The 18,077-nt window shown below is 47.9% G+C and overlaps 1 protein-coding gene across 1 annotated transcript; it reads left to right on the top strand.

The window, feature by feature from the left end:
• The first annotated feature begins 15,393 nt into the window (after positions 1-15,393).
• On the top strand, positions 15,394-17,967 carry LOC148473834 (forkhead activin signal transducer 3-like). Its single transcript, XM_088459397.1, has 4 exons — positions 15,394-15,663; positions 16,526-16,630; positions 17,212-17,449; positions 17,558-17,967. Exons 1-4 carry the CDS (start codon positions 15,394-15,396, stop codon positions 17,965-17,967), a joined length of 1,023 nt encoding a protein of 340 aa, XP_088315523.1.
• Positions 17,968-18,077: the final 110 nt, after the last annotated feature.

Raw genomic sequence — 18,077 nt, forward strand, 5'->3', positions numbered from 1 at the left:
TCTGCCACTGGCTCTGTATCATTGGTGAAAGCACCCCCTCCTGCCTTCACCACCACAGCAGCACCCCTAATATTTGTGCTGCCAGTAAGTAGATCTCTGCTATCTGTCAGCCATACGCTGGGGGAGACCCTTCCGCACCCCAATCTCTTTCTATACATTTTACTGTCTGAAATCAGCAAATAAAGGGGCACAACAGGGCAAAATAGGGTCTACACATTCCTAGCTCAAAGAGCTTACACTCATAGCCAGTATATACATCATAAACTTCTTAGTTACCAGAGTTATTACACAGGTAATTTGCCAATAGTGACACAATCCCTGTGATTGCCATCAGTGCCCTGTAACACAAGTGCCTGCACCCTCCCAGTTACTGCACCAGCTCATAGCCCCAGGCCGCAGTTTGTTTACAGTCATTTCCCCATGAGAGACCCCTGTACTAATTCATTAGGACTCCTTTGTTCCAGTGTTCTCCCTCCGCAGGGGGCTGATCACACCTAACATATCCCTGCTCTCCCAGTTTATATACATATATTCACTATAGATACATACACTATATAATATATATTGTGACACAGTTAGGTTAGGGGGTCCCTCTCCTGGGTAGAGGACTCCTTCCTTACACACACACACAGCAGCAGGGAAGCAGCACACCAGTCTGGATGCAAGTACAAGCTGGTCGGAGCCAGTCTTTATAGTACAATGTCAGAAATAACAAAAGAAACCATCTATTTCTTACTCTCTACCAGGACACCTAACACTTGGTTGCTTTGCATTTTTGCTTATCTGGATGTTATGGTCGCGAATGTATATTATCCTGTAATGTATTGTACTGTACTGTAAATCAACCTATTTGTTTATGTGCTGTGTAAGGCGCTGCGGAACACTTGTGGCGCCATATAAATAAATGATAATAATAATATATCCACTCCCCATGGGAGAGTCACACTGTACTGCAGAGCTCAGCAACATTGTGGTAGCAATATAGAAATAAATAGATAAAAGCCACACAAATACCGTAGTAAGTCACATTATTATCACTATCTCCCTATGAGCTGTATATTAGCATCTTTCTAATGAAGACTTAGGGCCTGATTCAGTAAGGATTGCAATTGCGATCGCAGCTGCGAAATCACATGCAACGAAGCTGCGAAAATATACTAATTTCTTCCACAGCTCAGCCAGCATAGAGACGCCCACTACTGCTATCTCACATCTGTAAAATACCTCACAGTCCTGTGTATACATCTGTAACATCAGCCACAGCTCAGCCAGCATAGACACCCACTACTGCTATCTCACATCTGTAATACCTCACAGTCCTGTGTATACATCTGTAACATCAGCCACAGCTCAGCCAGCATAGAGACATCCACTACTGCTATCTCACATCTGTAATACCTCACAGTCCTGTGTATACATCTGTAACATGAGCCACAGCTCAGTCAGCATAGAGACACCAACTACTGCTATCTCACATCTGTAATACCTCACAGTCCTGTGTATACATCTGTAACATCAGCCACAGCTCAGCCAGCATAGAGACATCCACTACTACTATCTCACATCTGTAATACCTCACAGTCCTGTGTATACATCAGTAACATCAGCCACAGCTCAGTCAGCATAGAGACACCCACTACTGCTATCTCACATCTGTAATACCTCACAGCCCTGTGTATACATCTGTAACATCAGCCACAGCTCACCCAGCATAGAGACGCCCACTACTACTATCTCACATCTGTAATACCTCACAGTCCTGTGTATACATCTGTAACATCAGCCACAGCACAGCCAGCATAGAGACACCCACTACTACTATCTCACATCTGTAATACTTCACAGTCCTGTGTATACATCAGTAACATCAGCCACAGCTCAGTCAGCATAAAGACACCCACTACTGCTATCTCACATCTGTACTACCTCACAGTCCTGTGTATACATCTGTAACATCAGCCACAGCTCAGTCAGCATAGAGACACCCACTACTGCTATCTCACATCTGTAATACCTCACAGTCCTGTGTATACATCTGTAACATCAGCCACAGCTCAGCCAGCATAGAGACATCCACTACTGCTATCTCACATCTGTAATACCTCACAGTCCTGTGTATACATCTGTAACATGAGCCACAGCTCAGTCAGCATAGAGACACCAACTACTGCCATCTCACATCTGTAATACCTCAGTCCTGTGTATACATCTGTAACATCAGCCACAGCTCAGCCAGCATAGAGACACCCACTACTGCTATCTCACATCTGTAATACCTCACAGTCCTGTGTATACATCAGTAACATCAGCCACAGTTCAGTCAGCATAGAGACACCCACTACTGCTATCTCACATCTGTAATACCTCACAGTCCTGTGTATACATCTGTAACATCAGCCACAGCTCAGTCAGCATAGAGACACCCACTACTGCTATCTCACATCTGTAATACCTCACAGTCCTGTGTATACATCTGTAACATCAGCAACAGCTCAGCCAGCATAGAGACACCCACTACTGCTATCTCACATCTGTAATACCTCACAGTCCTGTGTATACATCTGTAACATCAGCCACAGCACAGCCAGCATAGAGACACCCACTACTGCTATCTCACATCTGTAATACCTCACAGTCCTGTGTATACATCAGTAACATCAGCCACAGCTCAGCCAGCAGAGAGATACCCACTACTGCTATCTCACATCTGTAATACCTCACAGTCCTGTGTATACATCTGTAACATCAGCCACAGCACATCCAGCATAGAGACACCCACTACTGCTATCTCACATCTGTATTATCTCACAGTCCTGTGTATACATCTGTAACATCAGCCACAGCACAGCCAGCATAGAGACATCCACTACTGCTATCTCACATCTGTAATACCTCACAGTCCTGTGTATACATCTGTAACATGAGCCACAGCTCAGTCAGCATAGAGACACCCACTACTGCCATCTCACATCTGTAATACCTCAGTCCTGTGTATACATCTGTAACATCAGCCACAGCTCAGCCAGCATAGAGACACCCACTACTGCTATCTCACATCTGTAATACCTCACAGTCCTGTGTATACATCAGTAACATCAGCCACAGCTCAGTCAGCATAGAGACACCCACTACTGCCATCTCACATCTGTAATACCTCAGTCCTGTGTATACATCTGTAACATCAGCCACAGCTCAGTCAGCATAGAGACACCCACTACTGCCATCTCACATCTGTAATACCTCACAGTCCTGTGTATACATCTGTAACACCAGCCACAGCTCAGCCAGCATAGAGACACCCACTACTGCTATCTCACATCTGTAATACCTCACAGTCCTGTGTATACATCTGTAACATCAGCCACAGCTCAGCCAGCATAGAGACACCCACTACTGCTATCTCACATCTGTAATACCTCACAGTCCTGTGTATACATCTGTAACATGAGCCACAGCTCAGTCAGCATAGAGACACCCACTACTGCCATCTCACATCTGTAATACCTCAGTCCTGTGTATACATCTGTAACATCAGCCACAGCTCAGCCAGCATAGAGACACCCACTACTGCTATCTCACATCTGTAATACCTCACAGTCCTGTGTATACATCAGTAACATCAGCCACAGCTCAGTCAGCATAGAGACACCCACTACTGCCATCTCACATCTGTAATACCTCAGTACTGTGTATACATCTGTAACATCAGCCACAGCTCAGTCAGCATAGAGACACCCACTACTGCCATCTCACATCTGTAATACCTCACAGTCCTGTGTATACATCTGTAACATCAGCCACAGCTCAGCCAGCATAGAGACACCCACTACTGCTATCTCACATCTGTAATACCTCACAGTCCTGTGTATACATCAGTAACATCAGCCACAGCTCAGCCAGCATAGAGACACCCACTACTGCTATCTCACATCTGTAATACCTCACAGTCCTGTGTATACATCTGTAACATCAGCCACAGCTCAGCCAGCATAGAGATACCCACTACTGCTATCTCACATCCGTAATACCTCACAGTCCTGTGTATACATCTGTAACATCAGCCACAGCTCAGCCAGCATAGAGACACCCACTACTGCAATCTCACATCTGTAATACCTCACAGTCATGTGTATACAACTGTAACATCAGCCACAACTCAGCCAGCATAGAGACGCCCACTACTGCTATCTCACATCTGTAATATCTCACAGTCCTGTGTATACATCTGTAACATCAGCCACAGCTCAGCCAGCAAAGAGACACCCACTACTGCTATCTCACATCTGTAATACCTCACAGTCCTGTGTATACATCTGTAACATCAGCCACAGCACAGCCAGCATAGAGACACCCACTACTGCTATCTCACATCTGTAATACCTCACAGTCCTGTGTATACATCTGTAACATCAGCCACAGCTCAGCCACAATAGAGACGCCCACTACTGCTATCTCACATCTGTAATACCTCACAGTCCTGTGTATACATCTGTAACATCAGCCACAGCGCAGCCAGCATAGAGACACCCTCTACTGCTATATCACATCTGTAATACCTCACAGTCCTGTGTATACATCAGTAACATCAGCCACAGCACAGCCAGCATAGAGATACCCACTACTGCTATCTCACATCTGTAATACCTCACAGTCCTGTGTATACATCTGTAACAGCCACAGCACAGCCAGCATAGAGACACCCACTACTGCTATCTCACATCTGTAATACCTCAGTCCAGTGTATACATCTGTAACATCAGCCACAGCTCAGCCAGCATAGAGACACCCACTACTGCTATCTCACATCTGTAATACCTCACAGTCCTGTGTATGCATCTGAAACATCAGCCACAGCACAGCCAGCATAGAGACACCAACTACTACTATCTCACATCTGTAATACCTCACAGTTCTGTGTATACATCAGTAACATAAGCCACAGCACAGCCAGCATAGAGACACCCACTACTGCTATCTCACATCTGTAATACCTCACAGTCCTGTGTATACATCTGTAACATCAGCCACAGCACAGCCAGCATAGAGATGCCCACTACTGCTATCTCACATCTGTAATAACTCACAGTCCTGTGTATACATCTGTAACATCAGCCACAGCACAGCCAGCATAGAGACACCCACTACTGCTATCTCACATCTGTATTACCTCACAGTCCTGTGTATACATCTGTAACATCAGCCACAGCACAGCCAGCATAGAGACACCCATTACTGCTATCTCACATCTGTAATACCTCACAGTCCTGTGTATACATCTGTGACACCGGCTACTGCTATCTCACATCTGTAATACGTCACAGTCCTGTGTATACATCTGTAACATCAGCCACAGCACAGCCAGCATAGAGACACCCACTACTGCTATCTCACATCTGTAATACCTCACAGTCCTGCGTATACATCAGTAACATCAGCCACAGCACAGCCAGCATAGAGACACCCACTACTGCTATCTCTCATCTGTAATACCTCACAGTCCTGCATATACATCAGTAACAGCAGCCACAGCACAGCCAGCATAGATGCCCACTACTGCTATCTCACATCTGTAATACCTCACAGTCCTGTGTATACATCTGTAACGTCAGCCACAGCACAGCCAGCATAGAGACACACACTACTGCTATCTCATATCTGTAATACCTCCCAGTCTTGCGTATACATCTGTAACATCAGCCACAGCTCAGCCAGAATAGAGACACCCACTACTGCTATCTCACATCTGTAATACCTCACAGTCCTGTGTATACATCTGTAACATCAGCCACCGCTCAGCCAGCATAGAGACACCCACTACTGCTATCTCACATCTGTAATACCTCACAGTCCTGTGTATACATCTGTAACATCAGCCACAGCTCAGCCAGCATAGAGACACCAACTACTGCTATGTCACATCTGTAATACCTCACAGTCCTGTGTATACATCTGTAACATCAGCCACAGCTCAGCCAGCATAGAGACACCCACTACTGCTATCTCACATCTGTAATACCTCACAGTCCTGTGTATACATCAGTAACATCAGCCACAGCACAGCCAGCATAGAGACAGCCACTACTGCTATCTTACATCTGTAATACCTCACAGTCCTGTGTATACATCTGTAACATCAGCCACAGCACAGCCAGCATAGAGACACCCACTACTGCTATCTCACATCACTAATACCTCACAGTCCTGTGTATACATCTGTAACATCAGCCACAGGTCAGCCAGCATAGACACCCACTACTGCTATCTCACATCTGTAATACCTCACAGTCTTGTATATACATCTGTAACATCAGCCACAGCACAGCCAGCATAGAGACACACACTACTGCTATCTCACATCAGTAATACCTCACAGTCCTGTGTATACATCTGTAACATCAGCCACAGGTCAGCCAGCATAGACACCCACTAAAGCTATCTCACATCTGTAATACCTCACAGTCCTGTGTATACATCTGTAACATCAGCCACAGGTCAGCCAGCATAGAGACACCCACTAATGCTATCTTACATCTGTAATACCTCACAGTCCTTTATATACATCTGTAACATCAGCCACAGCACTGCCAGCATAGACACCCACTACTGCTATCTCACATCTATAATACCTCACAGTCCTGTGTATACATCAGTAACATCAGCCACAGCTCAGCCAGCATAGAGACACCCACTACTGCTATCTCACATCTGTAATACCTCACAGTCCTGTGTATACATCTGTAACATCAGCCACAGCACAGCCAGCATAGACACCCACTACTGCTATCTCACATCTGTAATACCTCACAGTCCTGTGTATACATCTGTAACATCAGCCACAGCACAGCCAGCATAGAGACTCCCACTACTGCTATCTCATATCTGTAATACCTCACAGTCCTGTGTATACATCTGTAACCTCAGCCACAGCACAGCCAGCATAGAGACACCCACTACTGCTATCTCACATCTGTAATACCTCACAGTCCTGTGTATACATCTGTAACATCAGCCACAGCACAGCCAGCATAGAGACTCCCACTACTGCTATCTCACATCTGTAATACCTCACAGTCCTGTGTATACATCTGTAACCTCAGCCACAGCACAGCCAGCATAGACTCCCACTACTGCTATCTCACATCTGTAATACCTCACAGTCCTGTGTATACATCTGTAACATCAGCCACAGCACAGCCAGCATAGAGACACCCACTACTGCTATCACATCTGTAATACCTCACAGTCCTGTGTATACATCAGTAACATCAGCCACAGCACAGCCAGCATAGACACCCACTACTGCTATCTCACATCTGTAATACCTCACAGTCCTGTGTATACATCTGTAACATCAGTCACTGCACAGCCAGCATAGAGACAGCCACTACTGCTATCTCACATCTGTAATACCTCACAGTCCTGTGTATACATCTGTAACATCAGCCACAGCACAGCCAGCATAGAGACGCCCACTACCGCTATCTTGCATCTGTAATACCTCACAGTCCTGTGTATGCATCTGTAACATCAGTCACAGCACAGCCAGCATAGAGACGCCCACTACCGCTATCTCACATCTGTAATACCTCACAGTCCTGTGTATACATCTGTAACATCAGCCACAGCACAGCCAGCATAGAGACGCCCACTACCGCTATCTCACATCTGTAATACCTCACAGTCCTTTGTATACATCTGTAACATCAGCCACAGCTCAGCCAGCACAGAGACACCCACTACTGCTATCTCACATCTGTAATACCTCACAGTCCTGTGTATACATCTGTAACATCAGCCACCGCTCAGCCAGCATAGAGACGCCCACTACTGCTATCTCACATCTGTAATACCTCACAGTCCTGTGTATACATCTGTAACATCAGCCACAGCTCAGCCAGCATAGAGACACCCACTACTGCTATCTCACATCTGTAATACCTCACAGTCCTGTGTATACATCTGTAACATCAGCCACAGCTCAGCCAGCACAGAGACACCCACTACTGCTATCTCACATCTGTAATACCTCACAGTCCTGTGTATACATCTGTAACATCAGCCACAGCACAGCCAGCACAGAGACACCCACTACTGCTATCTCACATCTGTAATACCTCACAGTCCTGTGTATGCATCTGTAACATCAGTCACAGCACAGCCTGCATAGAGACACCCACTACTGCTATCTCACATCTGTAATACCTCACAGTCCTGTGTATACATCTGTAACATCAGCCACAGCACAGCCAGCATAGAGACGCCCACTACCACTATCTCACATCTGTAATACCTCACAGTCCTGTGTATACATCTGTAACATCAGCCACAGCTCAGCCAGCATAGAGACACCCACTACTGCTATCTCACATCTGTAATACCTCACAGTCCTGTGTATACATCTGTAACATCAGCCACAGCTCAGATAGCATAGAGACACCCACTACTGCTATCTCACATCTGTAATACCTCACAGTCCTGTGTATACATCAGTAACATCAGCCACAGCACAGCCAGCATAGAGACACCCACTACTGCTATCTCACATCTGTAATACCTCACAGTCCTGTGTATACATCTGTAACATCAGCCACAGCTCAGCCAGCATAGAGACAACCACTACTGCTATCTCACATCCGTAATACCTCACAGTCCTGTGTATACATCTGTAACATCAGCCACAGCTCAGATAGCATAGAGACACCCACTACTGCCATCTCACATCTGTAACACCTCACAGTCCTGTGTATACATCTGTAACATCAGCCACAGCACAGCCAGCATAGAGACACCCACTACTGCTATCTCACATCTGTAATACCTCACAGTCCTGTGTATACATCTGTAACATCAGCCACAGCACAGCCAGCATAGAGACACCCACTACTGCTATCTCACATCTGTAATACCTCACAGTCCTGTGTATACATCTGTAACATCAGCCACAGCTCAGCCAGCATAGAGACACTACTGCTATCTCACATCTGTAATACCTCACAGTCCTGTGTATGCATCTGTAACATCAGTCACAGCACAGCCTGCATAGAGACACCCACTACTGCTATCTCACATCTGTAATACCTCACAGTCCTGTGTATACATCTGTAACATCAGCCACAGCACAGCCAGCATAGAGACGCCCACTACCACTATCTCACATCTGTAATACCTCACAGTCCTGTGTATACATCTGTAACATCAGCCACAGCTCAGCCAGCATAGAGACACCCACTACTGCTATCTCACATCTGTAATACCTCACAGTCCTGTGTATACATCTGTAACATCAGCCACAGCTCAGATAGCATAGAGACACCCACTACTGCTATCTCACATCTGTAATACCTCACAGTCCTGTGTATACATCAGTAACATCAGCCACAGCACAGCCAGCATAGAGACACCCACTACTGCTATCTCACATCTGTAATACCTCACAGTCCTGTGTATACATCTGTAACATCAGCCACAGCTCAGATAGCATAGAGACACCCACTACTGCTATCTCACATCTGTAATACCTCACAGTCCTGTGTATACATCAGTAACATCAGCCACAGCACAGCCAGCATAGAGACACCCACTACTGCTATCTCACATCTGTAATACCTCACAGTCCTGTGTATACATCTGTAACATCAGCCACAGCTCAGATAGCATAGAGACACCCACTACTGCCATCTCACATCTGTAACACCTCACAGTCCTGTGTATACATCTGTAACATCAGCCACAGCACAGCCAGCATAGAGACACCCACTACTGCTATCTCACATCTGTAATACCTCACAGTCCTGTGTATACATCTGTAACATCAGCCACAGCACAGCCAGCATAGAGACACCCACTACTGCTATCTCACATCTGTAATACCTCACAGTCCTGTGTATACATCTGTAACATCAGCCACAGCTCAGCCAGCATAGAGACACTACTGCTATCTCACATCTGTAATACCTCACAGTCCTGTGTATACACTGGTACCATCATCGCACATCGGCCTGTCACGCACATTTACAGCAGTTCTGACCAGCTGCATAAACCGCAAGTCTAGTCGCTCGCAGTGTGTACATAAGCTGTGTATGCCGTCTCAGTGATTAATTTATACATGCCTATGCAAATCCGTTCAAACGGACAGGCACGCCTGCATTTCTCTGACCTCTCCCCCCGTCACCACTCCCAAAGGCACACGGCAGGGGCGTATCTATAATGGGTGCAGGGTCCAGTGGGGCCCCGCACCGCACACCCTGTACCCATAGCATACTTACCTCTCCGGAGTCCCACGTCAGAGCGGTGGTCCGGCGCTCTAATAATGACTGGAAAATGGGCAACGCGGCCATTTTCCCGTCGTTTGCGCATGAGCAGTTTCCTGGTGACCTGTGCATAGTCTATAGGCTCTGTGCGTACTCTAGTGCTTAGAGTCTATAACTCCGGCGCTCGCCGCGCACAGCTCAGTGCGCTGCCGGATGCTGGACAGGGAGGAGGGGCCTGTGTCAGATTGAATACGGGCCCCCTCCTCTCTAGAAACGCGCCTGGCTCATGGCCTGTCACACATCCTGCGATGGATTCCTCTGTGCGTACGTTATTGCAGTACAATCTTAGCTCACGTGCAGTGCGGCTTATACACATACGCAATGGCTAACAATCGCTCGGTTTGCGTACATAGATGCTTTGTGATCGCTGCTGAGTCAGGCCCTTAGGCTGAAGCTCCGCTGGGCAGCGATGAGTATATAACCTCTGTAAAGCGCTGCAGAATATGTTTTTGCTTTATATATAGCTGCTAAGTAATAAATAATGTATGATAATATTCTCCTCAATGGTTATTTTTGCACTAGATAGAAGCCCCCTGTGAGGGTCTTTTGTTCAATGATTGGAGGCTAATGTTTGTTTTGGTTTATTTGCCCCCAGGCTCCTGCTCTCCCCCTGCTGGTGCTCTGTCATAAGTGCAGTCCCGGCTTTTCTTATGATAATAGCTTAGTATGTAACATTTATCCTGAATCACTGGCTTGTGTCCCTTTATAGGAACATTTCAGTCATATTTTAATTGCAAAAACTACAGAGAGACCTCAGACCATGCACGAAATATAGAGCTCCGCTCCTGCCATTGGAGTGTGAGCTCCTTGGAACAGAAATGGTAATTACGAGCAGCTAGTGATTTATTATTACACCTGGTGATGAGTAAAAAGTAAAGTAATATAGACGATTCCTATCTGCGCAAAATAGGAGTATTTTTAAATAAATGTCATCTACAGTATTGCAGCCTTAAGGATTTACTGAGATATCTTTAATGGGGAAGTAACATATAAAGCTGTCACATTGCTGTGGGCTCAGGCTCCGGCCGTTACCGCTGCGCATGCGCTGTCCTGTGGCCGCAGGTGTGCGAATCGAAGTCCCGGCGATGGGCGTTGTGCATTGCCACAGTGCTCTGATGGAGGTCAGCAGCCTGATGTCATCTTCTGGCGTTAGCTATCGGAGCCGGTATGCAGCCAGGAAGCCGACGGACCTAATCCCGACAGCCGGCTTCCCGACTGCTTAATCTCAGCGAGGGTTACGTGACAGGCGTCTAAATCTAGGGGTTAGGCTAGGGGGAGGGAGGGTTAGTGTTAGGCACCCCCCTGGGGGACTTAGGTTTAGGCGGGAGGGAAGGGGGGGCACTTAGAGGGGGGATTAGGGTTAGGCACTGGGGGGAAGGTTAGGGTTAGGCACCCCTAAGGGAGGGTTAGGGGAGGGAATTAGGTTAGTTAATACTTACTTTAGGGACGATCAGGATTTTCACCCATGTCGGGCAGCCGCTGTCGGGATTCCATCTGCCGGACAGGCGTCCGGAAATTATACCGATTCCATCGGAAGCCCAACTCCACAACACTAAAGGGTCTATTCATATATATTATGTAGCCAGGTACGAGAAGACTGTCTTAGGGAGTAATCATATATTAATGGCATTGTACCTAGGAATCTCTCCAATCTATAGGATGTACTATAGTAACTCCTCAGTACTAAGTATAATAATTAGCAGAACGTTAGTGGTGGGAAGGTATAGGGAAAGTAAAGGTATAGAGGTTAGAACTTGTGTTATATAAGTGTAATGTTATATGTATATGCAGAGTATGTGGAACCTATGATGTAAACTTATCCAGGGAACAATATATCCGTGGTAGAAATCAAGATTTATTGGGATATTGGGGCTTATTATTATAGTGGAAAGTTCTGGAAAGTAGGGGCTGGAGGCAGTGGCATAACTGGGGCAGGGTCGCCGGGGCTCGTGCCCTGGGCACCGTGGGACTGGCGGGCAGGGTGGGGTGGGGGCGCTGTCGGCCATGGTAACGGCCCGTCCTAGTTAGCCTGTGTAGTGCAGAACGCAGTAAGTGCGGTCGCACTACACATTTACACACACACCGCCATCAGTGCAGCGGCAATGTGTGTGTTACAGCAGCCAATGAGAGTCAGACAGACTCTGATTGGCTGCTGCTGCGCCCACTGCAAGAGCCGGGCTGGAGTTCAATCATGAGCTTCGCCTTCTAGCTCCTGCAGTGGATGATGGGAGTGACGTCATGACATGTCTCCCATAATGCAGAGCGCGCCAGCTTGGGAGGACTGCTGTGCGGATGGCGGCGGGAGCCGGAGCGGGTTTCCAGGTGTTTTTTATTTTACTTGTGTGCTTGTCTGCACTTCTGGGGGCACTGCATGGGGGGGGACTACTACTGGGGGCACTGCATAGGGGTGCGGGCACAACTGGGGGGGACTACTACTGGGGGCACTGCATGGGGGTGCGGGCACAACTGGGGGGGACTACTACTGGGGGCACTGCATGGGGGGCGGGCACAACTGGGGGGGACTACTACTGGGGGCACTGCATCGGGGGGGCGGGCACAACTGGGGGGGAACTACTACTGGGGGCACTGCATGGGGGGGCGGGCACAACTGGGGGGGACTACTACTGGGGGCACTGCATGGGGGGGCAGGCACAACTGGGGGGGACTACTACTGGGGGCACTGCATCGGGGGGGACCACTACTGGGGGCACTACTGGGGGGGGACTGCATCGGGGGGGACCTCTACTGGAGACTACTACTGGGGGCTACTGACTGGTGGCACTGCATCAGAGGGGGCACCACTACTGGGGGGAGGACTACTACTGGGGGCACTGCATCAGGTGACCACAACTAGGGGCACTGCATAGGGAGGACTACTACCGGGGGCACTATATAAAGGGCACTGCATCGGGGGACCACTACTGGGGGCACTGCATAGGGGGAACTACTACTGGGGGGCACTATATAAGGGGCTTACTACTCGGGGCACAAGGGGCACTGCACTGGACCACTACTGGGGGCACTGATTAGGGAGGACCACTACAAGTGGCATTGTATAAGGGGCACTGGATAGGGGATCACTACAAGGGGCACTGTATAAGGGGCACTGGATAGGGGGATCACTATAGGGGGCACTGGATAGGGGGATCACTATAGGGGGGCCACTGTATAAGGGGCACTGGTGTATACTGTACAGGCAATCATGCGATGTCCAGGGTGAAGGCAAGCACCCTGAACATCAGCACATTTGCCGGTCATTCAGGTGTGTACCCACCCATAGTGAATCGGAAATAATAAGTTCTTCTATGAATTGCTCTCCCCATACTTCTAAGACCACAGGTCATCATACTCGGTCTTCAGGACCCCAAACAGTTCTTGTTTTCCAGGTCTCACAGAATTACTAGTGAAGTAATTATCTCCACCTGTGGATATTTTATAATGTGTCAGTGAGTAATGATTACACCTGTGCACCTGCTGGGTGACCTGGGAAATGTGTCAGTGAGTAATGATTACACCTGTGCACCTGCTGGGTGACCTGGGAAATGTGCCAGTGAGTAATGATTACACCTGTGCACCTGCTGGGTGACCTGGGAAATGTGTCAGTGAGTAATGATTACACCTGTGCTCCTGCTGGGTGACCTGGGAAATGTGTCAGTGAGTAATGATTACACCTGTGCACCTGCTGGGTGACCTGGGAAATGTGTCAGTGAGCAATGATTACACCTGTGCACCTGCTGGGTGACCTGGGAAATGTGTCAGTGAGTAATGAATACACCTGTGCACCTGCTGGGTGACCTGGGAAATGTGTCAGTGAGTAATGAATACACCTGTGCACCTGCTGGGTGACCTGGGAAATGTGTCAGTGAGTAATGATTACACCTGTGCTCCTGCTGGGTGACCTGGGAAATGTGTCAGTGAGTAATGATTACACCTGTGCACCTGCTGGGTGACCTGGGAAATGTGTCAGTGAGTAATTATTATACCTGTGCAGCTGCTGGGTGACCTGGGAAATGTGTCAGTGAGTAATGAATACACCTGTGCACCTGCTGGGTGACCTGGGAAATGTGTCAGTGAGTAATGAATACACCTGTGCACCTGCTGGGTGACTTGGGAAATGTGTCAGTGAGTAATGATTACACCTGTGCTCCTGCTGGGTGACCTGGGAAATGTGTCAGTGAGTAATGATTACACCTGTGCACCTGCTGGGTGACCTGGGAAATGTGTCAGTGAGTAATTATTATACCTGTGCAGCTGCTGGGTGACCTGGGAAATGTGTCAGTGAGTAATGAATACACCTGTGCACCTGCTGGGTGACCTGGGAAATGTGTCAGAGAGTAATGAGTACACCTGTGCTCCTGCTGGGTGACCTGGGAAATGTGTCAGTGAGTAATGAATACACCTGTGCACCTGCTGGGTGACCTGGGAAATGTGTCAGTGAGTAATGAATACACCTGTGCACCTGCTGGGTGACCTGCACTGTGGTGAAAATACCCCTTAGGGTCCCAGTATAGGTATAGAGGTAAATTAGTCTATGACTTCCAAAAGTAAGCTCTTCAGGCTAGGGTCTACCAACCTTAATAGATTATGGTGACTCTGCATATATTTCCTATCTATATACTGTGTATTATTCGATATATATACTGTGTATTATTAGCTGTGGGTACTGTGTGTGTGTATATATATACATGTATATACTGTGTATTATTAGCTGTGGGTATGTGTATGCATATATATATATATATATATATATATATATGAGAGTATATATATATACTGTGTATTATTAGCTGTGTTTCAGTATGAAGGGTGAGTGTAACAGTAGATTATACACAATGAGTGAATGGTATATACACCATCTATACACAGTATATACATAACAATACCTACGTCACAAAGGTATCACGCCCAGGTACTGGCACTTTATGTTGACATGGAGGGAAAGCCTTTCTGTACCAGCACAAGCTCAGGTGATGGGGCATTTACATAAGAAAGCATTAGGTGGGGTGACCTGGGCTACATCTCCTGGGCGCAGTATCACAGGACACACCGTGGTCCACCTGAGGACAGAGGACATCAGTGAGACATGACCTGCACGCTAAGCCCCTGGGATCCCACCTTTATGTCAGGCTTTGACTTTTCATGCATGGAGCCCCTTCTCCTGGAGGAGAACTGCCCCAGAGATGGGAGTAAGGTCCTGAGGGAGCCGGACTCCACCGAGGAGCTGAAGAAGAAGGACAAGGGCTGTGTGAGGAAGAAGAACTACCAGCGCTATGCCAAGCCCCCCTACTCATACCTGGCCATGATCGCCTTAGTCATCAGGTCTGCCCCCGAAAAGAGGCTCAAACTCTCCCAGGTAAGAGCAGAGGATTGTGGGGTGATATTGCTGGATGTGTGGGGTGATATTGTGGGGTGTGTGGGGTAATATTGCTGGGTGTGTGGGGTGATATTGCTGGGTGTGTGGGGTGATATTGTGGGGTGTGTGGGGTGATATTGCTGGGTGTGTGGGGTGATATTGCTGGGTGTGTGGGGTGATATTGCGGGGTGTGTGGGGTGATATTGCTGGGTGTGTGGGGTGATATTGCGGGGTGTGTGGGGTGATATTGTGGGTTGTGTGGGGTGATATTGCTGGGTGTGTGGGGTGATATTGCTGGGTGTGTGGGGTGATATTGCGGGGTGTGTGGGGTGATATTGTGGGTTGTGTGGGGTGATATTGCTGGGTGTGTGGGGTGATATTGCTGGGTGTGTGGGGTCTATCAGATAACACAGATCTGGGAGATAGGGGGTCTCTAACATATATGTAATGTTTGGGATTGGTGATATCATTTGGGGAGGGGGGACCCAGATAGAGAATCTCAGGAAGGAGCAGAGGGAAGAGATTATTTTCATGTAGATATATCTATGTTATAGCCCAAATATGCTGTATAATGTCATGTATTCAGGACACTGCATCCAACTGGCCTGTACCCCGCACCAGAATGGGGGAGGGGAGACCTATAGCCATGTTTGAGGGCGAAGGGGGAGGGGGGGGTGTTGAGTTACCCCGTAATAATGATCCCTGGTTATCAGATCCAGTACAGCTCTGACACCTCATATGTTTAGGCAGGATGGGGTTTGGGGATGTGATGGATTTGGGGTAACAATCTTCCATTACAGGGGGTGCAGCAATGAATTCGGCTCCTGTGATCAATATCTGATTATTCCTTTGTCTCCCCCAGATTCTGGATGGAATCGGCACCCTGTTCCCCTTTTTTCGGGGAAATTATCAGGGCTGGAAGGACTCAGTTAGACATAACCTGTCCTCCAATGGATGCTTCAGAAAGGTGAGGAGTGGGGGATTCACAGGGGCGCTGTCATGTAACGTCATTAGTGCGCAGTGATGTCATGTGCCCCACGCACTGAGATGTGACTGATATTACCCAGCTTTATTGTATGATATTTATTGTATGTATTACTAACATTTATCTCATTTTCCCATGAAGTCCGCGCTCTTATTGTATTACTCAATGAATAATGACAACGCTGTGCAGATGCTAATTGCAGATATTTATTAAAAGTTGTTAAATGTTCTGCGCCACAAATGTGGCAGCGCCAGCCTGTTATACTAATACCTGAACGCGCATAAAGCAGGATAATCATAAACTAGATCTGAGAATAAAAATTCCACTTCATGGGAATTGGGGCTCATTCACAGTTGGTACAATGGATGCACATTATGCACCAGAAGTGTGCACAGAGAAATGGCATAAATGTGCACATATACAGGACTGTCCGTGTGTCCGGGCACCTCGGTGTGCGCATCGTTACTGAGTACTGACACCTCCCCTATAGTAAGTGCAGAATATATTTTCAAATTGCAACTTTTTTTTGTGAAACTGCCTCTAAACTCCTGACTATTCCGCAGGTTCTGAAAGACCCACTCAAACCTCACGCTAAGGGGAACTACTGGACCGTGGATATCACTCAGATTCCGGCAGAGGCCATGAAGCTCCAGAACACAGCTGTTACCCGGCAATACATCTATCCGCATGATCTGTCCCCTTACATTATCCACGGGCGGCCGTACCCGTCCCTAGACTCCTACCACAGTCATCTGCAAAAGGACAATACTCCCATCAGAGCCGAACCAGAGCTTCAACCACTGGCACCGGCTCAGCCTCCAGCACTAGCTCAGCCTCCTTCACTGGTACAGCCTCCAGCACCGGCTCAGCCTCCATCACTGGCACAGCCTCCATCACTGGCACAGCCTTCCCATATGGACCCAGCAGTCACTTTTCCAATGATTCTCTGGAATCTTCCCACATCTTACTCCAAATGTGTGGCCCCTAATGTTGTGGCCCCTCCTAGTATCCACCCACTTCTGCTGTACTCCAACTTCCCATCACTTCCTCTCTATAACTACATGCCCGCTCCTTACCCCGCTTCCAGCTACCCAGAGAGGAGGGAGGCCTTCCCCTCCAGCCTACAGCCCCAGCCGTCCCTCCCACAGACCCCAGCCGAAATAAGAAATACTTACATTGATTTCCCCCCAAATAAAACGGTGTTTGATGTCCCTGTATATTCCACGCACCCCGGTTACATGGCCCACCAAAGTGTCTATGGGCAGCCCATGGCACACGCTGGCACCTCTCTCACTGGGTACAGGCCTGTGGGATACTGACCTGTTAGGTGATTAGACAAAGCTGTATTTAGGCTGTTTCTCGTCCTATGTCCTTACTGGCACTTGACGCCTCCCCGAGCCCCCGGGAGATGGAATGAAGTTTCTCTTTA

The sequence above is a fragment of the Taudactylus pleione genome, unplaced genomic scaffold (genome assembly GCF_031769625.1).
Source record: "Taudactylus pleione unplaced genomic scaffold, aTauple2 ptg000907l, whole genome shotgun sequence".
In the NCBI taxonomy this organism is placed as follows: domain Eukaryota; kingdom Metazoa; phylum Chordata; class Amphibia; order Anura; family Myobatrachidae; genus Taudactylus; species Taudactylus pleione.